At 35.0% G+C, this 26,552-nt stretch overlaps 1 protein-coding gene and 1 non-coding gene across 4 annotated transcripts; one reads left to right on the top strand and one right to left on the bottom strand.

The window, feature by feature from the left end:
- Nucleotides 1-16,897: 16,897 nt before the first annotated feature.
- On the bottom strand, nucleotides 16,898-17,002 carry LOC140885658 (U6 spliceosomal RNA). The gene has a single exon (XR_012151078.1). It is a non-coding gene; the product is annotated as a U6 spliceosomal RNA (small nuclear RNA).
- Nucleotides 17,003-22,577: 5,575 nt separating this feature from the next.
- Nucleotides 22,578-26,244, top strand: LOC140883053 (uncharacterized). Of its 3 annotated transcripts, XR_012150314.1 has the most exons (4): nucleotides 22,578-23,058; nucleotides 23,705-24,361; nucleotides 25,717-25,871; nucleotides 25,969-26,244. XR_012150314.1 is itself a non-coding variant. In XM_073289353.1 (3 exons), the coding sequence occupies exons 2-3, from the start codon at nucleotides 23,895-23,897 to the stop codon at nucleotides 25,781-25,783; spliced, it is 534 nt and encodes a 177-aa protein (XP_073145454.1). In that variant the 5' UTR covers nucleotides 22,578-23,058; nucleotides 23,705-23,894; the 3' UTR covers nucleotides 25,784-26,244. The 3 variants fall into 3 exon arrangements, 2 of the variants coding, with proteins under 2 accessions (XP_073145454.1, XP_073145455.1); XM_073289353.1 differs by having other exon boundaries at nucleotides 25,717-26,244; XM_073289354.1 differs by having other exon boundaries at nucleotides 23,702-24,361; nucleotides 25,717-26,244.
- Nucleotides 26,245-26,552: the final 308 nt, after the last annotated feature.

The following is a 26,552-nucleotide window of genomic DNA, read 5'->3' as shown; positions in this document are numbered from 1 at the left end:
GCTATCTGGGTAATTATTGACAGATTGACGAAATCAGCGTGTTTTATTCCGTATCGCATGACGTATAGACACGACCAGATGGCAGCGATTTATATCCGTGAAGTTGTCAGATTGCACGGAGTGCCGAAATCTATTGTATCGGATCGTGATCCTCGATTCACATCACATTTTTGGCACAGCTTATGGGTACTCAGTTACACTTGAGCACAGCTTATCATCCACAAACTGACGGACAGTCAGAGCGTACTATTCAAACATTGGAGGACATGTTGAGAGCTGTAGTGCTTGATTTTGGCACTAGTTGGCAAGAATCACTACCTCTTTGTGAATTCTCGTACAACAACAGCTATCAATCGAGTATAGGAATGGCTCCTTTTGAAGCTTTATACGAAAGAAAATGTCGATCTCCTTTGTATTGGGATGATATTTCTGAAGTACCTGATATTGGTCCTGATATGATACGTAATATGAATGACCAGGTAAAGCTTATTCAGAAACAAATGAAGACAGCTCAAGATAGACAGACGAAATATGCCAACATTCAACGTCGACCTTTGTCTTTTGAACAGGGGGATCGTGTATTTTTGAAGATTTCTCCGTTCAGAGGCACAGTCAGATTTGGCAAGCGAGGGAAGTTGTCTCCACGCTACATCGGTCCTTATGAAATTCTGGAGAAAATAGGCAATCTTGCCTATCGATTGGCTTTACCTCCATCTTTATCTGGAATACATGATGTTTTTCATGAATCGATGCTTCGAAAATATCTTGCTGATGGATCTCATGTGCTTCAATCTGATGAGGCTGAACTCGACGAGACTTTGAGTTATTTCGAAAAGCCTATTCAGATTCTTGATCGTAAAGAGAAGCAACTTCGAACGAAGACTATTCCGCTTGTGAAAGTTCAGTGGAGTCGTCATGGTATTGAAGAAGCTACTTGGGAGACTGAATCAAATATGCGACAAAGATTTCCAGATTTATTTTCTTGATGTGAGTCTCCTTTAGTTTCTGTTATCTACTATATCTTATATGGTCTGTTGATGTTCGTACTTAAGATTTCGAGGACGAAATCGAGTCTTAGTGGAGGAGAATTGCTACAAAATGTTGTTCATTATTAACCTCCCAACATCAGAATCCCAGCAGAGACAACATCACTGAACTAATAGAGATTGTCTTCAATCTCAGCAACTGCAGAAAGAATAGAAGTTCTTGATTCTGGGCCCATATTTTTATATTTCTGAAAATAAATATTGCCGTTAATAATGAAATATAAACCTTGATATGAAACGGTTACTTAGAAGCATCTGAAACCAAATGATTCAAATTGTTGTATTCATCTCTTAAAAATTTGATTAAGTTCAAGAAATAAATCTCGTGAGGAGCCCTTGATATAAACCTATTTTGATATAAACCTATTAACAACATCATCTGTAACTGAAATCAAAAAAATATATGGTTTATGTAGTTTAGGGTCATGTTCTACTGATTTGGAAGCCACAACGGCCAAAGAGAATAAACTCATCATGATAAATATTTAAGAGTTAATGCAAGCACAGCAGTTCAAATCATGCTTTCTTCGTAGGAAGCAGAACGTATCCCGTCAACATAGAGTGGGGAAGAGAAAATCTTATTCAAAATTCAAAATTTAAAAAAAATGCGATTGAAAGAAAAGCATAACAAGAAGTTAATTATCTTTTCCATTTTAAACAAAGAAACATCGTGTAGTAAGTTTCATTAAAAATAAAACCTTTATTGTTGAAGTAGCATTTTATCACTTTTTCAAGCCTGCTAGTTTTCATTTTTGAAGCTTATGATTTCCTCAATTTCATTTTTTATACATATAAAGTCTGGGAATTCAAATTATATTTTCCTCGAACACAATTCTGTTCAGAGGTCCAAGGACTAAAGATAAACCAAACTCCCTCGTTACCTTTTAAATGTTCCAAAACAATTAAACACAAAGGAATAAAAACAGAGAGTCCAATGATGGTGATAGGATAGGTTAACTGAACTTACATCATTCATGATTCATTTTGACAAGAAGAGAAATGGTGTCCTTATTCAACTTTCCACTTGCCCTGTGAAATTACAACGTATTGAATTAAATAATTGACACCAAAAGGAAAAAGCCAAAAATGAATTATGAAGCAAACCTTAAAAAAATATGTAATACGATAATAGCTGCTCATCTTGGAAGTCAAATGGATGCTTGATAAGGTACTTCACACGTTCATTGCTAAACATATAATCTGGAAAATTGATCAAAGAAATAATTAACAGGAGAAATTTTAAAAAAAAAGAGCTTGAAAAATTTGGTTGTTAAAATTGGAATAATATTATGATCTCTTACATATTGCATGTTCATTTTTAAGGTTTTGGATCATGACTGAAACAATCACAGTTTTACTGGTTCTTAATATGCGCACAAACTTGGCCATGACCTGCTTCTCCATAGAAAGCCTAATGAAAAACCAAAGAGGATAATAAATTGAGTTGAAAAAAAATGGGTAGATCAAATACAAAAGAGCGAGTCGAATGAATGATGAAGATATCCAGGCAAAAACCAATAGCCTCTACAAGTCATAACTCTTAGTTCATTATCGATCAATTGGTTTGTTTGATTGTACTGATTCTTGTTATTTCAAAGATTAAAGACTGAGTTAAGAAATTAGTTGGGGTAGAAAACTTTCTTATGACAAATGCCTTGTCAGCCCAAATCAAACGAGCTTACTTTCGGAGCATTTAACTTTCCGTTTCGTTTTGGGTCCAAGTATGATAGTTTTTAAACAACATTAATTTTCCTTTGCCCAACTTTCTTATTGTTTTGCTAAGCTCAATCGAATTTTTGAGAAAAACTTCTGTTTCTTCGTCTACAAACATATAGAAGCAGATTGATTTTAGAATATTTACTCCTATTTTTTGGCTGATGTATTATATCAAAGTTCCCTGATAAAGATGTATTTTTACATTTATAAAAGATGATTTATGAGCGAAGGAAAACAATATTTAGATTGGCCTGTACCAAATATTGGCGATGCAACAACAATTCCTTGATATAATTCCATCTGAAGAAGATAAGAATCATCAATATCATAACCTGTGTGATGTTCTGGTTTTGCTCCTCTGACAAAACTAATAGACAAAAACATAAGAAGAAACATATATCTGATTAAAAGCAAGGGAGAGAAAGTTATTGGTAGTCAAAGATAAATTATGTGAAATATAAAAAGTACGTAAATCAGATTTAGATAAAATTTCTTTATGGGCATGGAAGATTTTTAAGAACGGGCGAAAATGATTATACATTTGGAATTTGAGCAATAGCATTTTCCATTGTTAGGTATCATACTGGATATGTTGCAAGTGCAGAAGGCCACAAAACCCATGAGAAAGAACACCTATGTGATAATGTGATCAAACAAATGTCAATCGAATGTTGCATCAACACCATCTTTTTCCTTCTGTTTTGAGATTGGCCTAATCTTAATACCTATATTTGAAATAATGGTTAGTTGAACATCTTAATCTGCACATACGCAAAGGTATTCATTTTTGCAATACATACCTGACCCACATTTTGATCTCCAAAATAAAAAAACTTCAATCAGATCAGAATCCAAAACAGGCGTACAACCACGAAATTTTGCAAGTTTCTTTTAGTTTATTCAACAAATCGTGGTGGAAACACATGTATAACAACAGAAAGTAAATCTGGAGAAAAAAAAAAGATCAGGAGTAAAATAAGCAAAAACATTATATTTTTAATTACAAAGAGTAGAGGAGAAAAAGAGTGAGATATAAATAATTTTATTGTTTGAATTGAATGGATCTTACCTCTTTATCAACAAAAACTATTTTATGTTGCCTTCCCCAATTTGTGATACGAATTGGAGTCTTCTTTGCAACTAATACGTCAACAAACCAGTTTTTCATATCTGGTTTTAGATTTTGAAGAGTACATTTGTCTTCCATTGACCTTAATGAGAAGAAAATAAAGGAATAAATCTAGTTATACTGGAAATTTGGAGAGTAAACTTTGGTAATCGATTAAGACTTACCAATATTAATGAGTTCTTGCGGCCTTTAGAACATCGTGGTACACAACATTTTTTGAATAGTTAGTATTTTGGATTAATGGAGTTGATGGTCTAATAAGCAGTTTCAATTGATCTATACTTTTCGCTCTTGACAGTGCAACATAAAGTTCTCTCAAATATACACCAACAAAATCTAAAGTTTGGTCTTGTGCTTTGTTAAATGTCATTGCAAAACATAATCGTACTGAAAATTGCTTTCTTTTGAATGGAATTGATGAGAAATTATCATGTGGAGATTCTAATGTTATTCGAGGAATAAAAACAGGTTTTCCAGCATGGACGCCCACTGAAATTTCAGCATAAATAATATTCACATTAAAACCTTTGCAAAGTAGACGTGTACCATTACAAAGTCCTTCGGTTGGATTAATATTTCTTAGCAATATTATTGGTGCATTTATTTTCAAAGTTAGTTTATGAGGAGGTAGTCCTTGAGGAGTTGAAGAGTGAAACAGTTCTTGGTCTGGTTTAAAACAAGTACTTGTGTTTTCATCGCAACTAAAATATGTGGTCTCTTCTCCAGGAAATCGACTAATTAAGACATCATTTATTACATGAACGAACTCATTTCTTGTGGTAAGTATGGCTCTATTAACAAATAAAGAGAAATCCAAATTGTACTCATCAATATTTGGGAATACCATGTCTACTAATGTATTTAAGGATGTTATATCATCCATAAATGGAATATTTGCTGTAGGAAGTATTTGAATTTCATCATTCTCATTAGTATCTTCGATTCCATCACCAATTTTAAGCAAGTAATTCGTAAAATTTTGATCAAGTAAAGCTCGCATATTTTGCTTAAGATTTATTTTATCAAATTGGTTCCATAAATGTGACATGACAATTGAAGAATCTATAATATCATTTTTGGTACCTTTGACAATCACTGGTAATGTTTGACGAAAATCTCCACCAAATACAATAATTTTACCACCAAATATTATTTTTGAATTCATTATATCTTTCAACATATCGTCTAATTTTTCAATAGTACTACGTTTAGCCATTGTTGCTTCATCCCAAATAATTAATTTTGCAAGCTTTATTAGATGAGATAAGCTGCTTTGTTTGTTGATGCTACAAGGTTTAGGATCATTATCATCTAAAGGAATTTTAAATCTTGAATGTGAAGTGCGTCCTCCTGGAAGTAAAGATGCCGCTACCCCGGAAGTGGCTGTAGCAAGAGCTATATGACCAGTTGAGCAAATTGTAGCAAGCAATGCTTTATATAAGAACGTTTTTCCAGTACCTCCAGGACCATCGACGAAAAATACATTTGGCAAATTATTGTTAACATGGAATAGTATTTTGTTGTAAGCAATTTTTTGTTCTTCATTTAATTGGTTGACGGCCAAAAGATCTTCATCTGGTATAATTACATCTTGTTCAGATTGTAATTCTTTTGTAAAACTATTATGAGAACTTATAATTACATCATCATTTATGAAAAAGTCCTCTAATCTTTTTCCCATTGAATAAACATAATAAGCAATAGCGTTTAAAACTTTAGATTTAATTACATAAGGATTAAGAGTTGTGTATTGCTCAAAATCTTGTGATAAGAAAGATTCATATTTTAACCATAGCTGTTTTGGATTTTGTGGATTACAATAAATAAGGACAGTCGCAAATAATTGGCGTAAAGCGGCAGGCATTAGGTAAGCAGCAGCTTCTTGAATGCACATATCAGAAGTACTATCATTTTCCATTAATCCTAACATTTGTGCAGCTTCTCTAAATGAAGTAAAAGATTTCCCATTGATTGTTCTCAAGTCTTTGAAGGAAGTTGGTTTTCTAACATGCATTAGCAACAATTTGAGATAAAACTTTTCGCCATCTGATGGGTGGCAGCTAAAAATTCGGCCTATGACTTCATGTTTTTTATGTGGTTCCCATTCTTTTGATTCACTGTGCCAGGTAAAATGTTCAGGAAATTCGACATATAAACAGTTCAATTCTTTGGCATATTCATTGTATTTGTTCATGTAAAAAAATTGTGTTAACATAGTTTTTTTAATTGTAGGGTTATTAGCAATGCTGCATAATGATTGATTAGCATGAAAAGTTACTAATTGTTCATTTTCTAAGTGGATTGGTAAACATATTACAGATGGATGCACTTTATTAAGATGAAATTTGAAAATTCGCCAAATTGCTTCAGGAGGTGAAATCCATCTTGCACTTTGAAAATTTTTGATTTCATCAAGTACGAAGTCTTTATCGCTCGCAACTAATGTATATAAAATCTTATCATGTCCTTTGTAAATATATTTATATATATATTTTATAGCTTGAATAGTTGAACATATTTCCACGTTAATGTGACGATTAAATTTAGCCAATAGATATTTATTATAAGGCACAACCCATCGATTGTCAAGCTGAGAACCCCTTATAATAACAACATGATTATTGTTTCGACGCCGATATATTGGATATGAGTTTGTTCCATATTTAGTATTTTCTGAGAATTCCTTAGGGTAATTAAATTTACAGGTACCTCTTTTCATACAAGGACATGTTGGACTAAGTAAACCACAAGGTCCATGTATCATATGTTTAATCACCAAAGAAAATAAATACGGATCAATATGTTGATTAGATAATTCTGCACAAACAATTCTATCAAATGCTTCAGGGTTAAACATCTTTGATGCATGGTTTAAAATAAGTAAGAAATGAGCATGGTAAACCTCTTTTTTGAAATTCTATTACGTACGTATAAGCAATAACGTGACCAAAAATGTGATTCTTGAACAATTCATTTTTTAAAATTTGGAGCTTCGCACGAAATATTCTAGCAATTAAATCAGGTCTACTTTGTATTTCATCAGAATGTATACACAAAGCTTTTATTTCAGACCAATTTGGATTTGAAGTCATTGTTAAAAAAATATCAGGTTTTCCATAACGTTGTACTAAAGTTATAGCATCCATATACCTTTTACGCATATCTCTAGGTCCTCCAATAAATGACGAAGGTAATATTATGCGTTTTCCAACATCAATACCCATTTGACACCCTTGTGTAATACTGCCTATTAATCCATGGTATACTTCATTTCGTAAACGATTTTGCATGTCATTAGTTTTGAAAAAATCTAACCTCGAAGTTTTGATTTTTATGTACATGTCTACAATATATTGCTGCAAAAGCCTACCAATATGCAATAAGAAAGATTTGTCATTATCTCTTATTTGTAGTTTATAACAATAATACTCACGACACGACACCGTTTCCCTTTGTTTTTTTTTCTTGAAGTTACCTTGGTTTTGGGTGTGTATGAAGTAATCTGTATTTGTGGAATTTCGGATGTCGTAGATAGTTTGACCATCACATTTTGGTGTAGGAATCATTTTTTTTGTCTTTGATCTAATTTTTCAATTTGTCGATGCCAACCATGTTCTTCATTTGGGAATATAAGAGGATATTGCATAGGATCATAACAAGCATAATAATGTTTAATTATTTGAGGATGACTATCTTTTGGATATACTTGTATGTGTTGAGTTGTATATTGCTCGTCTTCATTAGATTCTAGCCATATTCCAGCAATTTGAGGCACTGTGGGCTTGTTAAAAATGCGTTGATCAATCATAGGATCAGCTTGTAAAGCAATTTTATAGTCATTTAAGTTTTCAATACGATTGAGATTCCGAAAGAAATTTGCATATGGATTTATTGTTAAAATATGGGTTATTTTATGTACAAGAGTTTCCTTGAATTTTGAAGTAATACACATCCGATTGAAGATCTCATGTTCAGTATCAAAAAAATACAGTTGAAGATTTTTAGGTTTTTCGTTATTTGATGGTATTAATTGATCTATGAAATGGTAAACTTGGCCTTGAACACGAAATGTATAAATTCCAGCATTTCTTGTAGCTAAAGATTTGTCACAATGTACACCCATTGATGTGAATGCGAACATGTTGTTGTAACTACGAACACAATTATTGAATTCTTTAGCATCTTCACTATTCCCAACATACAACTGAACAAATTCAGAAGGCATTTCTGTGGGTAAAAGATTTATTTCTCCTAGTGAACAACAAACCATTGGTGGTTCTAGGTAAATGCGTTTTGCATCACAAAATTTACAGTTTGGAACATCAGGCAGTAAATCGGGGCTGCTAACTATATAGCTTAATGGGTCATTTTTTAGATTTTCATTGTTTGTATTTAGGATTTCCATTTGCCTTTGTTCCCTTCTTCTAGTATTTTTTGCTACTCTACGGTTTTCTAAGCAACAATATTTTCTTTTGTGAGATTTAATTTGCTTATTAACATCTACGACATGTCCTCCACTTTGTGACATTATTATCAGTTCAATTATTAAACTAAACAAGTAAATATATTCAATTATTAAATCCTAAATATACGTAAGTTTAATTTTGGTGAAAAACACCGAATAAAATACTCTTTAATTTAGTAGACTACTTATTTAAGGTGAGAAAAAAGCTACTGGGTAAAACAGGTAACCTAAATATTCGTCTGTTTAATGCTCTTAGAGACTACAGAACAACACTCTGTTTGAAAAACCTAACTGTAATAGTTTAATACTTAATAAAATTGAGCAGGGAACTGAGGAAGAGAACATGCATATAGAGAAAAAAAGTTGTTTGTAATAAAACTGTAGGCCAAAAACAAACCTATACGACAGCAGAGTCGAATAACTGAAGATTATTTATTTGTTGACCTTTGGCAAGTGTAGCATGTATAATCTGTTACAACGAAATCCAATTATTTGTACCAAAAAAGTAATATAAACAGTGAATGAGGTGAATTTCAGTTTTTAATCGTAATAATCCTTTCAAAATGGAAGCTCACGTATTTAAAAGAATTTGAGGAATGAAAATTGAAATCAGAAGTAAGATGATTTTAACTGCATTGATAGATACTGAGATATATCACAGTTTAAGATGATTTTCGAAGTGTACCTTATAGACCTGTTTTTTTTTTGTTTTCTCGACATAAAAATCTTCTCAAAGTTGATTCAAGCTGGAAATATCTGATTTAATCAGTAGGAAAGCAAAAAAAATTAAAAATTTCAGCCTTCATCGAATCAGCAGTAAAAAAAACGGGGTTTTAGTATTTTTCTTCTGTGTTTTTGTTATGGCCGGGGTTTCTAGTGTTCTCCAGTAACTAATCTTATTTTTTTTAATAATAAACTGAGTAACTAATACTATTACTTATCACTGGCCCGAAACTTTGAAATCCAAAGTTAAACAAGCGTATGTAACAACAGCAAGCACAGTTACGACATACGAATCTAAAGTAAATTCTTGTCTTCGAATCATTTCAGAAATTAAAATAAGTAAATCATGCGGCATAGAAACTCATAGAAACTCCTGTAATTCTCGGAGAATCAAAACCAGAAAATGCAAATTAACCACAACAAGAGGCTGCAAAAAAATGATTGAAATAAAATTAGCATATCAATAAATCAAAAAACTAAAACAAGAACCATAGAAGATAAAATTAAAAAGAGTGAACACCGAGACTGTGAGAAAAGGAAAAGGAACAAAAAAGAAAAACGAGAACAAAAGAGACAACTTAGTCCGACAAAAATAAAATTAGAAGATATTGCAAGCAGGCAAAAACTCGGATATAAAAACAGAAGGAACAGATCTAAGTACAGCATTTGATCAAAACAAGGAAGAAATAGAAAGATACGGAGAGAAAACCCGTTAGTCGTACGACGTTTTGAAGGCTGAATGAAAAGCAGGAAGACACAATGTACTCGGAGAAGAAGACGACGACAAGCACCTGATTGATTACAAAAGCGGAAGAAGATAAAAGAAGAGAAAAAAAGGAAAGAGCGTGGAACCGAAGTCCTCAACCATTTTTTTTTGTACGCGTGTGTTGTGTGGTAGTCGGTGGAGATTATCGAAATGACGCGTGTATTTGTGTTAACCGGGCACCGGGAGAAAACTGGCCCATTTTAGATTATTGGGGCTTTATAGTATGTAGATATATATATATATAAAAAGCAAGACAAGTCTACATAAAAAAAAACTTGCTACTTTTCCGCTTAAAATTCTTACTAAAAATAGAATATTCTTTAATAACTTAAATTAAAATAAAAAGTTTACATCTTTGAAAACTATTTATTAATAAATGATCATTACTTCTATGTGCAAAGTTAAAACAAAGGGTTTTATATCTTTGAAAATTATTTATTAATAAATGATCATTACTTCTCTGTACATAGGGGTGGAATCGGGTCGGGACCCGTACCGTAACCCCTTACACGATTCTCGTCCCGATAGGAATTAAGATTTTTTTTTCTCCCGATCCCGCACCCGAAAAGTGTCGGGACCCGAATGTTCGGGATCCCGAACATTCGGGGTCCCGTCGAGTCGGGAGAGGGTAATCCCGAATAATATTTTTTTAAAAAAAAAAATTCTATGAAAATATTTTTAAAAAAAATTATGAAAAAAAACAAACAATTTTTTAATAAATTATAAATAAATTAAAATTTCTTTATATATAATCATTAAAAAACTAAAACATTTTTTAGTACATTACAAATAAACTTAAACAACTGATTAATTAATAAAAAAATATATAATTATTCATAATAATAAAAAAAACAAAATAAAAATTTATAACTCAATATTAATATTAAAAAAGATAAATATAAAAAAATTATATGATATATAATTATAAAAACATTAATATTAAAACATAAAATTTTTAAAAAAAATTATTTTTTTAATTAAAAATATATTATTAAAAATATTATTTTTATATTCGAATCGGGAATCCTAATAATAAAAAAACAAAATAAAAATTTATAACTCAATTTTAATATTAAAAAAGATAAATATAAAAATTATATGGTATATAATTATAAAAACATTAATATTAAAATATAAAATTTTAAAAAAAAATATTTTTTTAATTAAAAAATATTATTAAAAAAATATTATTTTTATATTTGGGTCGGGTCGGAAATCCCGTCGGGAAGAGTAGCCTATCCCGATCCCGATCCCGAAATTAATCGGATCGGGAAAATTTCGAGACGGGATCAGATTGGAAATCGGGACAGGTCGGGATTTATATAAAATTTGTCACCCCTATCTGTACATGCGTGCAATTACCTTGAAAAAATTTAGATTCTAAACTTTATAGAAAAGTAATAAGACAACCTCATAATTAAAACTCTTTGATTATCGTGCAATCCTTTAAAAAATTCAATCTGAACACTTACAATCTATTTTCAATATAATTTAGTTTAAATAATTTGAAATTTTTAAAGTAAAAAACTAATTTATCTTTGCATACAAAATTAATTATTAAACCAGATGTATTACTTAAATTAAATTTTTTAACGATCTATCTATATATATATATATATATATATATATATAAAGCAAACAAGTCTCTAAAAATAGTTACTTCATGTTTTTTCGCCTAAACATTCATACTAAAAATAGAAATACCAATTAATTATAGACAAAATAATAATAAATTATTGTGGAGAACATTAATTACTGACAACTATTTGACGGTAAATGAGATCTTACATGTATAGGTAGCCCCAAAGAGCATCTAATGGCGCAGATTTATCAATACATGCGGGGTCCATCATTTTTTCAGTGGACCCCACGTATATTGATTAATTTTCACCCTTTTTTGACAGACAAACCTTGTAATTTTATTTCAAATAGAGTAATCGGACATTACAAGATTAATAAGCCAATAAGGAAAATTCCCAGGAAACCAAGAAAATGGTTCTGGAAATTAACAAGCAAACTTAGAAAGAGAATGCGCTACAATATTTGCCGTTCTCCGCACATGAGAGAGAGATGTAATATTGAGCTCCGACAATAAAGCTTTCACTTCCATTGCACATAGTCCAGCATAACTCAAATCACAATTTGGCATCGTGACTGCTTGCACTGCCAAAAGTGAATCAGAAAAAATTAAAATATTTGAAAACTCACGATCTTTAACCCACTTCAAGCCTTCCTTTAAAGCTAGCAGTTCCCCTAGCAACACCAAACCTGGATTACTCATCGGCTTACCAAAAGCAGCCATAACAATCCCCAGATGGTTTCGCAAAACACCTGTAACCCCACAACGGTTGGTCAACTCATGAAAACTAGTGTTGGAAATTGTTATTGAATGAATTGTGGAAGTAATGGGCTTGAAAAACTTGTCCAAAAATGCTTGAAAAGTTTGTCCCAAAGTGTTACAAATAATTTGAATTTGGTGAAATAAATTGGAGGGAAATGGGAAATTGGTTGTCCCACATTGGAACAACTCCAATTTGTTGCTCACCTTATATAGTCCAACATTGAACTATGGGATTGGGCCCTTAGGGCACCGATGTTTTGTAAAGGGGCAAGACGCTAATCGATGCAACAAACACACGCGCGCGGCCGGCCGGCTCGGCGCGGCGAGGCGTGGTGTGGTCTTCTGATCCGATTATTCTTTTTGAATAAAATTTATTTAAAATAATATTTTATTATTTTATTGAATAGGCCCGAGCGGTAAATTATTACCGAGCGGGCGCAGCACCTCACATGCGAGACAGTAAGTTCAAAGCGACTTGCGCCCGCGTGGTAAAATTTTGCCGCGCGGGCGCGGTACCAAAATAGCGAGACAGTAGGTTGGATTAAAGTTGGCCGCTCGAGCGGTAGAAAATTACCGCCCGAGCGCACCTTCTGCAAACTGAAAAGTCACGATTGTTTCTGGCCTTTTCTGTCATGGGTTGCATCCTTACACCTTCAAACGTGTTGTTTCGTGTATAAGACTATATATATGGTGGTTATAACACAGAAGAAAGACATAGAAACATCAGATAACATATATTTCAGATTTCTGATTTCTGAAAGATCTCTCCCTCACTCTCTCAAAGAAAAGTTAAAACATATTTTCGTTCGTTGAAGTTCGAGATATTCGTTGTGATGCCATATCTTGTTCAGAAGTCGTTGTATCTTAGAGACGATTGCCGCCAACGTTTAGCACTGTTAACGGGCAATTTTGTCTTGCGGATATAGAGTTTTTCTCGCCTCAACTTTGTTCGTATTTGTTGCTGCTATTGCTGCTGTTGACGCACTCTTATTCAGAATTTGAAGTACACCCTAGAAACAATCGCACGACGAAATTTTGTATTTCTCGGATTCTGAAGATGTCTACCGTTTCATTCACTCCACTCGCTTCCGCCCCTGCACATGGAGAAAAGCCGCCAAAGTTTTCTGGTGCCGACTTCAAACGTTGGCAGCAGAAAATGCTCTTCTATCTTACAACATTGAATCTGTCTAGATTCCTGAAGAAGGATCCCCCCGTCGTCGTTGAAGGCGATTCTGACACCCAAAGGAGGATCGCTGTTGATGCATGGAACCACAGCGATTTTCTGTGCAGAAACTATATTCTGAATGGCCTTGATGACACTCTCTATAGTGTCTATTCATCAGTCAAGACGACCAAGGAACTCTGGGATTCCTTGGAAAAGAAATACAAAACTGAAGATGCCGGTATAAAGAATTTCGTGGTTGGCAAATTTCTGGACTTCAAAATGATAGACTCAAAAACTGTAATGAGTCAAGTGCAAGAGATACAAATCATCTTGCATGACTTATTGGCCGAAGGGATGGAAATCAATGAACCATTCCAAGTCGCGTCTATCATTGAGAAATTGCCTCCTATGTGGAAAGACTTCAAAAACTACCTGAAGCACAAATGTAATGAGTTAAAACTTGAAGATCTTATAGTGCGACTTCGCATTGAGGAGAACAACAGGAATACTGAGGCCAAGTCAAGTAAAAAGATGATGGAAACCGAGGCCAAAGCAAATCTGGTGGAATCTAGTACGAGTCAAAAGAGGAAGCGCCCCCATGATGGAAAGCAAAAGGGGAAAGCGAAGAAATTCCAAGGATGTTGCTACAACTGTGGCAAACCGAATCATATGGCAAGGGACTGCCGACTTCCAAAGAAAAATAACAAAAATCAGAAACCAAGGCAAGTGAATATGGTTCAAGAAAGGTATGTACCTTTAGCACTTTTTGATATTGATCTTAGTGTTGTTATATGTGAGACCAACATGGTGGATGATCCAAGAGGATGGTGGATTGATATCGGCTCTACGAGTCACGTGTGTGCCGAGAAAGACATGTATTCCACCTATGCCACCGTTGGGGATCGAAAGTTGTTCATGGGAAACTCCGCAATGTCTGAAGTTGTGGGAGTAGGAAATGTGGTGTTGAAAATGACCTTGAGCAAAGAGGTGACGCTCAAGAATGTGCTGCATGTGCCAGACATTCGGAAGAACTTAGTTTCTGGTTCACTTTTGAGCAAGGCTGGATTTAGAATGGTTTTTGAATCTGATAAATTTGTATTAACTAAATCTGGTGTATTTGTTGGCAAAGGGTACCAAGATAGTGGTCTCTTTAAATTGAATGTAATGAATGTTATCCGCCCTGAGGCGAAGAATAAAGTTGTTGGTTCTGCTTACTTGCTTGAAAGCTATGAATTATGGCATGAACGATTAGGACATGTTAACTTCAATACGTTGAAACGACTTGCAAACTTAAATGTAATACATACGTTTAAAAGAAATCCACAAAACAAATGTGAGATTTGTGTTGAAGCTAAAATGGTTAAAGCTCTATTTCATAATGTCACGAGAAGTACTACGTCACTTGAATTAATACATACTGGTGTATGTGATTTAAAATGGTACAAACACGAGGTGGAAATAAGTACTTTATAACATTTATTGATGATTGCACCAGATTTTGTTACGTATATTTATTGAAAAGCAAAGATGAAGCAATTGAAACTTTCAAGAAATATAAGACTGAGATTGAAAATCAACGAAGTTCGAAAATTAAAATGATTCGAAGTGATCGAGGTGGAGAGTATGTGGCTCCTTTTGAAAAATTTTGCTCAACTTCGGGCATCATTCATCAAACGACAGCCCCTTACTCACCTCAATCCAATGGCGTTGCAGAACGCAAAAATCGAACATTAAAGGAAATGATGAACGTGTTGTTAATAAATTCTGGCTTACCTCAAAATATGTGGGGTGAAGCGATTCTCTCAGCAACTCACATTCTAAACAAAATTCCAGTCAAAGGAAAAGACGTAACACCGTATGAACAGTGGAAAGGTCGTAAACCTTCTTACCAATACCTCAAAGTGTGGGGGTGTTTGGCTAAAGTAGAAGTACCTAAGCCAAAACAAATAAAAATTGGGCCTAAAACGGTTGACTGTATATTTATTGGTTATGCATAAAAAAGTAGTGCATATTGATTTTTAGTACATAAGTCAACGATTTCTGATGTACATGAAGACACAATTATGGAGTCAAGGAATGTTGTATTCTTTGAAAATATCTTTCCATGTAAAGAAAGGAAAGAAATTAGTTCGAACAAGCGAACTCATGATAACACAACTGAAACTCCACTAAACAACGAGGAACCATGACGCAGCAAGCGTGTAAGAGTTGAAAAGTCGTTTGGTCCTGATTTTCTAACATACATGTTAGATAATGAACCAAGAACTATTCAAGAGGCTTTATCAAATCCTGAGGCTCCTTTTTGGAAGGAAACTATACAAAATAAAATAGATTCCATCATGCACAATCATACGTGGGAGTTGGTTGATCTCCCTCCAGGATGTAAATCTTTGGGATCCAAGTGGATTCTTAAAAGGAAATACAAAGAAGATGGATCTATAGATAAATATAAAGCTCGACTAGTGGTTCAAGGTTTTAGACAAAAGGAGGGATATGATTTCTTCGATACCTACTCTCCGGTTTCTAGAATAACATCCATTCGGGTTCTCATAGCTATTGCAGCATTGCATGATCTTGAGATACATCAAATGAATGTTAAAACAATATTTTTGAATGGAGAGTTGGAAGAAGAAATATATATAAAACAACCAGAAGGGTTTATTGTACCCGGAAAAGAAGGAAAGGTGTGTAAACTTGTCAAGTCGTTGTATGGACTCAAACAAGCACTTAAACAGTGGCATCAAAAGTTTGACACTGCTATGTTGTCAAATGGTTTCACAATAAATGAATGTGACAAATGTTTCTATATTAAAGGTACTACAAATGCATATGTAATTGTTTGTCTTTATGTAGATGACATGTTAATCATGGGAAGCAACCATGAATTGATTGTGAAAACCAAGAAAATGTTGAGAAAACATTTTGATATGAAGGATTTGGGATTGTGTGATATAATTATAGGGATTAAAGTCTCTAGACTTCATGCTGGAATTATGTTATCCCAAACTCATTATGTAGAAAAGGTTCTTGAACGATTTAATGCCACAAATCGTCCTCCGGCTAGAACACCTATGGAATTGGGTACACATTTAGCCAAAAATAGAGGAGAACCTGTAACGACCCACTATATCAAGACGAATCTTTTCAGCGTGCTTTTGTCCTCACTCACACGCACCATGAGAAACTTCCCAGGGGGTCACCCATCCTATAATTTTCCCAAGTCAAGCACGCTTAACTTTGGAGTTCTTATGTGATGAGCTTTCGAAAAGAAGATGCACATTCTTGATATGAGCAGTACATATGAAATCTTTTAATGTCTCCTCAACTATGTAGTCCCATACCTACACAGTCTCAGAATCCCCTCTCATTCCGGCACGGGATCGGTTCATTCATGTCTCCCTCCGCCTAGAAGCCTATCAGGAGCCGCTCATTGTCCGTGCAACCTCTTGACACCGGCGATCACTCCCTGCCTCTTCAGCCCCGGGCGTCACATGCCCACCAGCTTCCGCTTGGTTCGTCCCCGAACCATACCGTACTAAGAGAGGTCGTCTCTGATACCATTTCTCGATTTATGCGTGTCATCCTTGCGCAGGGGCCATGCTAATCTTCTCTGTATCGTTCCAATTTTATCGGATGTCCCCGACCCGGTATTTTTAATACGTAAATTCGCATGCATAATTAGGAAATTTATTTATTTAAAATTTTAGATTTATGGGTTAAATTATGTGAAATTATTTGTGCATGTTTTAAGTTATTTTTAAGCATTTAACCCATAATTAGTGATTTTTCATGATTTATGGAATTTAAATATTTTATCGCGTAGACGGGACCGTGGACGGACGAGATGACAACTTTCTATCCAATTTATTTCATGAGCCTTTTAAGAGCCAAAAAATATTATTTTGAGTTTTATTTCCTCAAAATTATCAATGTTTAATTTTATATAATTTTAGGAGTCCATTTTTATTCAAATTTAGCCAAAATATTGACTTTTATTATCTTTAAAATTCCCTTAATTTTATATTTCGGGATTTATACTTTGATATCAGATTGTTATTATTACTTTTAAGAGTTTTAAAGATTAAGTTAAGGTATAAATTATTTATATTGAGTAATATCTATTATTAACACATTATCTACCAAAAATTTAAACCTAAATCACTCCCTAAACTTATTCTAAACCTCATCAGCCGCCTCCTATAATCTTCATCAGCCTTTCTTCACGTTCTTTTCCAGAAATTCAACCCCTAACCGATCAACCTCAAATTCTTTTGAAGATTTATCGAGTTTTTGGTCCGTTCGTCGTCCCGGAAACGTTCTACGCACTTTGCCCTAATAATTCTACGGTGCAAGACATGTTTTTCTTTCTCCTTTCTCATACCATATTAGTGTTATATGTGGGTGTTGTGTGTGCATCGAATTTCTTCAAAAATTTTCAGAAAAGGTAGCGGTTTTGGACGCTTGTATCTTGTTCATGTATGTTGCTTGATCATGCTCACGTTTTCTTCATCCATGGTGCGTCCAGCTGCTGGTCAGGGTTCTTTAGGTCGTGTGAGGGTGGTCTGGACTCGAGTGGCTCGAGTGGTTCGAGCCAAACGAGCCCAGGTAAGGGCTGGTGCAAGGATCGGCCTCCCTTTGTGCGCAGATTAGGGTTCTGAGAAGGGGGTTCGGTGATGGTGGTCTAGGCTGCATGGGGCTGGGGCCATGGGCTAGTTTGGACCGCCCAGACGTGGGCTACGTCTGGGCGGCGGGGCTCCGGCTGGGACGGCCGGAGCAGGGCGGCAGCAGCCCTAGAAGGGCTGCTGCTCGCGGCCGAGAGGAAGCAAGGGAGGGGGCGTCGGGTTTAGTGTTTCTAGGTGGGTCCGAGTCGGGTTGGTGGTCCGGGTCAAGTCAGTGGGTCCGGGGTTATGTTAGTTGGGTCCGGGTTCGGGTCAAGTTAGTCGGGCTCGGGTATTTTTATTTTTAAGTTTTAAGTTTAATTAAGTGTTTAATTGGCCTAATTAAATCTCAAAATTTATTTGGGCTCCATTTAATTATTTTGGGTTAAATTTAATTATCTTTGGGCTTTTGGGCCCATTGGGCCAGAATAGGTTGTTATTGGGCCAGAAATGTTTTAATGGGTTTTAATTAATTAATTGGGCTTAGAAATGTAATGTTGGGCTTAAGTATGTTAATGGGCCAGTCTCAGTATTAATGTGCCAGATTTAAGTAAATGGGCTTGAGTGTTAGGGCCAGCAGTTCAATACAACCCATGAGAAATTGCATGTGTCCTGAATATATATTTAATTATTTTTATGCATGGAAGTTATTTTTAATATTTACATGTTAGTATGAAATTAAATTAAATATATATGAAGGACACACATTTTATTTAAGTACATGCATTCATGAAATAATTTTTTTATGCATGATTTAATGTTTAAGGTTGAGCAAAAAAAAATATTTTATGTTGGAAGTTGAAGTAGTGTGACAATTTAAGGGGGATTCGTCCCCATATGTGAACTATTGAAAGACAGTTTACTGCCAATTTAAAAGGTGATTCATCACCGCCGCGTACGTTGGTTTCCACGCTGATCAGTATTTAATGTATGTATTTAAGGTTACACTATGGATACAACCATGCGATGTTAGAAAATACTTTGCTCAACAATGTTTATGTATTATTATGATATTTAAGTTTAATTTAAGTTTATGTTATGTTCATGATATTTTTAAGCATGCTCATTCATGTATATGTTATGTATTAGTATTAAAGTAATTTAAATTATTTTAAACCCTTGTTATGTTAGCATGTTGGGCCTCTAGGCTCACTACACTGGTATGGTGTAGGTGAGTACGTAGAGGAGGACGTAGTACCCACCGGCGGCGAGGACCCATGAGCGGACATGCAGTGACCCCGTGACCGTTGTCTGAGTCTACGTCATGTCGAATATTTTTATCATGTCATACATTTTATTTAAATATTTTCAGTGCATGCAAATTTTATTTATTTTGCTTCTGTCAGTATTTTATTAAATGTTTGACTCAAATATTTAATTTATTAAAGGTTGCATTTTTAATTAAGTTATTTATTTTTAAATCTATTTATTCTGTGCATATATGTATGAGCATGTATGTACATATTTTCACTTAGTAAGTGTATAAAAAAGAAAAAAAATTTCCGCATATTTATTTATATTTAGAGAGTTAGGGTCGTTTCAGAACCTGTTTCACAAGTGGAATATGCAAGGGTGATAGGAAGTTTAATGTACTTAACTAACTGTACCCGTCCTGATCTTGCATATACTGTAAACAAACTTAGTCGATTCACAAGTAATCCAAGTGAGGATCATTGGAAAGCACTAATGAGAGTGCTTGGATATTTGAAATACACTTCTACTTATGGAATAGTGTATACAAAATATCCTGCAGTCCTAGAAGGATATTGTGATGCAAATTGGATTTCTGACACGAAAGATTCCAAGTCTACGAGTGGATATGTGTTCACTATCGGTGGAGAAGCAGTGTCATGAAGATCCTCTAAACAAACTTGTATAGCTCGATCGACAATGGAGTCCGAGTTCATTGCTCTAGATAAAGCTGGAGAAGAAGCCGAGTGGCTTCGAAACTTTCTAGAAGATATTCCATGTTGGAATAAACCGGTGTCTTCCATTACGATTCATTGTGACAGTCAGTCAGCAATATGAAGAGCACAAAGTAGTATGTACAATGATAAATCTCGACATATTCGTCGGAGACACAATACCATAAGACAATTGATCTCGAATGGGGTTATTTCGGTTGACTATGTGAAGTCAAAGGAAAACCTTGCGGATCCGCTTACAAAAAGTATAAATAGAGATCAAATGTACAAACTACTTGGAGGAATGGGTTTAAAATCCAAAAATTAAAATATTTATAGCGGTAACCCAACCTTGAGAATTGGAGATCCCAAAACCTTGGTTCAATGGGACAACTAAGTTATAAATATTAGTTTGAAAGCTTGGAATTGTTACTTGCTCATTCCTGAAATATCCAAGTCTAAATGACCTGCAAAATGTGGCGATGTTAAGTTTTTTTTTAATGATTCATATACCTATGAGGTGGAGTAACGCATGATACTCTTGATAGGAGATCACCTATATAAGTGCAAAGTATTGGCCGCTTTGATTGCAACACTTATGAATCTAAGATATGGTCCAGGGCCAAAATGGACACAACGTGAGAACAAAAAAATATGTAAGAGTATTATTATGTAAGTAATATTGTCTTGATTTACACAAACGGTTGACTAGTTCAAGACATCGCGTCACTATGCAACTAGTAAATCCGATAGTATTTTACTAAGGTAGGTTCAAAGCCACAAGCTACCTATCCTGATGTAACAATAACTCAAAATGATTTTTCTAGTGAGAATGCTAATATACGTGAAATTCATTCATGTGGGGGATTGTTGGAAATTGTTATTGAATGAATTGTGGAAGTAATGGGCTTGAAAAACTTGTCCAAAAAGGCTTGAAAAGTTTGTCCCAAAGTGTTACAAATAATTTGAATTTGGTGAAATAAATTGGATGGAAATGGGGAATTGGTTGTCCCACATTGGAACAACTCCAATTTGTTGCTCACCTTATATAGTCCAACATTGAACTATGGGATTGGGCCCTTAGGGCACCGATGTTTTGTAAAGGGGCAAGACGCTAATCGATGCAACAAACACACGCGCGCGGCCGGCCGGCGCGACGAGGCGTGGCGTGGTGTGGCGTGGTGTGGTCTTCTGATCCGATTATTCTTTTTGAATAAAATTTATTTAAAATAATATTTTATTATTTTATTGAGTAGGCCCGAGCGGTAAATTATTACCGAGCGGGCGCAGCACCTCACATGCGAGACAGTAAGTTCAAAGCGACTTGCGCCCGCGCGGTAAAATTTTGCCGCGCGGGCGCGGTACCAAAATAGCGAGACAGTAGGTTGGCTTAAAGTTGGCCGCTCGAGCGGTAGAAAATTACCGCCCGAGCGCACCTTCTGCAGACTGAAAAGTCACGATTGTTTCTGGCCTTTTTCTATCATGGGTTGCATTCTTACACCTTCAAACGTGTTGTTTCGTGTATAAGACTATATATATGGTGGTTATAACACAGAAGAAAGACAGAGAAACATCAGATAACATATATTTCAGATTTCAGATTTCTGAAAGATCTCTCCCTCACTTTCTCAAAGAAAAGTTAAAACATATTTTCGTTCGTTGAAGTTCGAGATATTCGTTGTGCTGCCATATCTCGTTAAGAAGTCGTTGTATCTTAGAGACGATTGCCGCCAACGTTTAGCACTGTTAACGGGCAATTTCGTCTTGCGGATAGAGAGTTTCTCTCGCCTCGACTTTGTTCGTATTTGTTGCTGCTATTGCTGCTGTTGACGCACTCTTATTCAGAATTTGAAGTACACGCTAGAAACAACTAGCATCAACATCCAAGCATAGACAGTTTACTGGAGGGGCTAGCCACAGATTTGGAGATAATATTGGACCAGACGAAACCTGGTTTGGAAAGACTGAGATTGCTCTCTTATACTCCTGCAGTAACTTGTTTGGGCTTGGTAAAGATTGCCTCACCTCTTGACTTTCTGTACAATGTACTGCCCTACACCTTTCATTCCAAATCTGCCAAGCTTGAACCACAAACTCCTCGACCCAATCTTTCTCGAAAATATGGCGTAATCTCAAACAAAGGTCAATCGAATCTCGGAATTTGTACTCCTTCAACTTCCTCCACACCACACTGGTACTCCAAAAATGTTTAAAGCTCGACACTCAAATATAGCGTGGCACGTCGTCTCCTCTTCATACTTACACATCTTACAAAAGCCTAAAACCGGAACATGATGTCTCCGAAGATTAGACGTAGTCGAGAGAATATCATGAAAAAGTCTCCACCAAAATACTCCTTCAATAATCCCTATTTGACACATATTCTTATACAAAATAAATGGATGTCTTTGATTTTTGCATAGATAGTTAATTAATTTATTTTAATAATAATAATAATAGAGTTTAAATAATATATATAATTAAATTTCATAATTAATGTGAGTTAAAAAAGACAAGAATTCTTGCGTTTCAAAGTATGCTAAAAATAAAAAGTTTTCTTAAAATCATATTTTTTTTAAAAAAATGAATTATCGAGATATATATTTATATCTATCACGTTAATCCTATGAAATTCACCGGAATGTCTATGCTGGCCTCCAGGATAGTGCCTGGAGGGCAATCCAATGGCCCGGGCGTTGACACGTCACTATGATGTCCCGATCTGCCGGCTAAGAATTTCCCCAAATTCACCCTTTCTTCCCTCACGTTTGCCAACATCTTCTGCGTGTAAATGTTGCAAGATAAATATTCGAACATTACACAGAAAATCTTCGCAGGGACCCATACTATCATGCGCCACATTGTTTGTGCACTCCCCCCCTTCAATTCTTGTCTTGTTACAATCATTATTCAGGTCCGTTTCATCTCCTGCATTCTCAAAAGTTCATTGAATCTCCTCTCTTTGCAAAGAATATACAAATAACCTGAAAAAGATTCAATTTTGCACTTGATTCTGAGAGTTATCGACCTATAATCTGCATGATGAACTCCAATGCTTCAATCTGTACTCTGCAAGAATTTGTGGGGCATTCCCAGATGCAGTTTTAAGAGAGGTGAAATGTCAAGGGACATCGCGCTCAGATCTGTATGTCCCTTTGCTTTTTTCCATATAGACAGTCGTGTCTTTTTCTTGGTATGTGGCTTGGGCGAGTGGCGGCCTGGCGTATTTGCTGGGACGAAATTTATGTTAAGAAATAGAATACCAAGATTTCCATTTTGGGTTATGTAATTGTTGAACAGCAGGAATATGTCTGTGCGTGTGTGTGTTGTTTTACTTGCTCTGGAGCATGTGTCAGATCATTGACTTCTCAATTGTTAAAATGCTGCAAGTTTTAGAGACAAGTTAATCACTTTCCAACAATTTGCTTTTAAGCGACTGTGATCGAAGGAATTATTGTTTTAGGCTTTTAGCTCATCTTTAAAATTTCAGGTAGTAATGCATAAGTTTTATCCTTTTAGTTGAATCTGAGAATCTTGTTGGCTTGTTACTTTCTCGAATATTTGGAGATGCCTGTATGTTTATTAAATCTTAGGTATCAATGCATTTTTGCTTGTTTTCTATCACAAACACTTCTTCAAGAACTAATGCCAGCAATTAAGAGAGGATCACTCCATTCATTATTTCATGGAGGAACCAACTTAACCAGAAAGTTGATCTTTTTATTGAACCTTTCAGAATTACTATTCATATTTTGTATATACCTTAACTACTGTACGATTGGATGTAGCAGGTGAATTATGCATTTTAGATGAAAATTAGACTGAAAAATGCAAGCAGCTGGGTGGTGATCGGATGAGAATAGGTGTTGTTATTGGCTGTAGTAGTAGGAACAAAATTTTCCCCTCTTTAGCTTCTAAGTACAGTTATACAGTACGATTTTGATTATACTGCTTAAGGTTCGTAGAATATTGGAAAGACCCATGAGAGTGACTCCGTGGAATCAGTACCAATTGGTGGATAAAGAGGTTGATCCTGATATCCAGCTGGCTTCAGGAAAGAAGGGGCTTGTCTGCAGGTGCACATTCTTTGTGTGCTTTGGTCGTCCATCTGCCAGACTTGAGAGCCCATGTCATTTGAAAGTTGGACCTGTGCAAAGCCAGGAAGTCTTGCCGGGACCTGCTGTTTTTTGTGAGAACAAAGATCTACCACACTCTGATGATGGTGATGGTGATGATAGCAGCGTTAGAAAGATTATAAGTCTTAAGAGTAGTTTGAAGAAACCAATAGATCTTTCAGTTGCTGCCACAGGTGGTGGTGGCCGTACCAAGGATCACATGGCATTTTGCATAAAGAATGGCGATCCTGCTTGTCAAATGGAGAGGAGGAAAGTGCAGTGGACAGATACTTCCGGAGGAGAGCTTTTTCAGGTTCGGGAATTTGAGATGAGGTAAGAAAACTTTGGTGCATTGATTTTTTTATGTTCCTGTCAATGGATATTCGAACCAATTAGCTCCACTTTCACTTTTCTTTCGCGTCATTTATGTTGTTTGCTATGAGTACACTGGCTACTCGCCAACTACCAGCAATTACCTTTTTTTTTGTATTGTTCTCTGTTTTCTTGTTTTTGCTTGGAGTTGTTGAATGACATCATGTGACTGAGGGTCTGAAATGCCACATCTGGTCTACCGCAATCTGTGGACCTTGTGTTGTAGATTCTCATACTCGGCGAAACTCTCTTGTTAGTGTTTGCAACATCTTAAAATAAGTGATTATATTTTTTTTTCTTGATAAATATGTTAAAGAAAAAAAATCCATAATCAATTATTGTTAGAGGTTGCAAACACTGGCCTATTTCGGTTGTCTCGATAGAGTAGTTGTAACTTTATTAACTCGGAAACCTAATCGTGTCACTAATTTCCATCAATTTCTTATTAATTTCTTATTGGATTTTATTTTGAACTTAAATAATCGTGTATATGGAAATGCAGGAACTGTATATCTCAAAATGGTACCACAGCCTTGCATGTTTTTGGAATCTTGTAAATTAATGTATACTTTTACAACGTTTGGCATCACATTTAAAAATGTTGATCATGTAAACTTTCGTATCTCTGAAACTCGTGTGTGAGAGTGAAGCAATGTTGGTTGTTCATGGACAATTCGCATAAACCTCAGATATCATTAGGATTTATGGTAGCAGAAAGTGAAGGGGGAAAAACTCAATCTTGGGCATTCCTTCACCTCATTTTCCCTTGAGGCTTGTTCTAATTGGCAGTACCACCCCAAAAAATAACAGGATATACTCCGTTTTGTTTATATATTATAAGGTAATGTATAATTTCTTGTAATGTGTGGAATATTTTAAAATCTGAAAAGATGTTGGGGTGAGTTATTAGTATCATATCATAAACCATAATAATATAGTTGTTTTTAAAGTGAGGAACATGTGAATTGAAAAGAATGATTGAGTTTGGAGTTGTGAAAAAGGATTGAGAGCTGGTCCATTCTATTGCTATAGTTTTACCTTTGAACGACATAAAAAAACCTGACTTCATTGCCATAGATCCACATAAGAGTTGGGTTTGTTCTTGGATTCATCGTGTTGCATAAACCTGTCTGCCCTTGTTTCTAATCTTTGGGTGTCCGCAAACAATTGTACTTTGTGCATCACATTTAATCCATTTGATGCTTCACAATCTTGTTGTGTGCCATTACGCACGAGTGCGTTTTGTACTTGTTGAATTTGTTCTTTGGATAACATTGCCAGCCAGTTTAACGATCAAACATTCAATGTGATTGCAGTGAAAATGAATCGGACGATGAATTTTATGATTGCAACAAAAAGGCTTGTTCTTGCAATATAATGTAGTCTGAGGTTTTTTTTCCTGATCCAATGAATCACTGCAAAAGATGCATTGAGCTTCATGGAAGAAGGAAATTTTGAGTCTATGCGAGAGGTGTGTCTACTCTTGCTGTATTCCTTTTCCTTTCGCCACAGTCGACGCTCATGTTGGCGCAGTAATAGCTCTCTTATCTAGTTTCCTGTTTGCGCAGTAATAACTCTCTTATCTAGTTTCCTGTTTGATCATTTCGATTCGGATCAGTCTGGGATGAATCTTCTACCACGAGGATGAAAGATAGAATTGTTATTAGCTTGCATTATGTTGGTGTTAATATGATTTTGGATGTGATCTTTTACTCACTTATTATTGTTGTGAGCTGTGGTACTTCTTTTGTAGTCCTGTAAAATCTAGTCTTATATGCTACTAAACGCCTATAAATATTTTATGTGTCATTGGATAAATAAGTCTCATATTTTGTAGTTTATTATTAATCTATGGAACTATTATTGCTCTCTAGATCTCTTTATATTATATCTATACTATATATATAAAATATTATATTTAGCTTTGGGGATTGGTACGGTGCTATTGATTTCCTTTTTTTTTTTTTTTTTTAATTTAAAGTTTTTATTTACAAAAAATCATATTTGTGAAATTGACGTGCATCTATTATCAGTTTTCGATAATTATATTTTTAAAAAACATTATTTTTTTAAAGCTTTTTACATTAACAACTCAGGAGGAGCAGAGTGTTATCGAGCCGAGCCGAGCTCGAGTAACACACTACTCGAGCTT

The sequence above is a fragment of the Henckelia pumila genome, chromosome 2 (assembly GCF_033568475.1).
Source record: "Henckelia pumila isolate YLH828 chromosome 2, ASM3356847v2, whole genome shotgun sequence".
Lineage (NCBI taxonomy): Eukaryota > Viridiplantae > Streptophyta > Magnoliopsida > Lamiales > Gesneriaceae > Henckelia > Henckelia pumila.
This window is presented reverse-complemented; position numbering and strand designations above follow the sequence as displayed.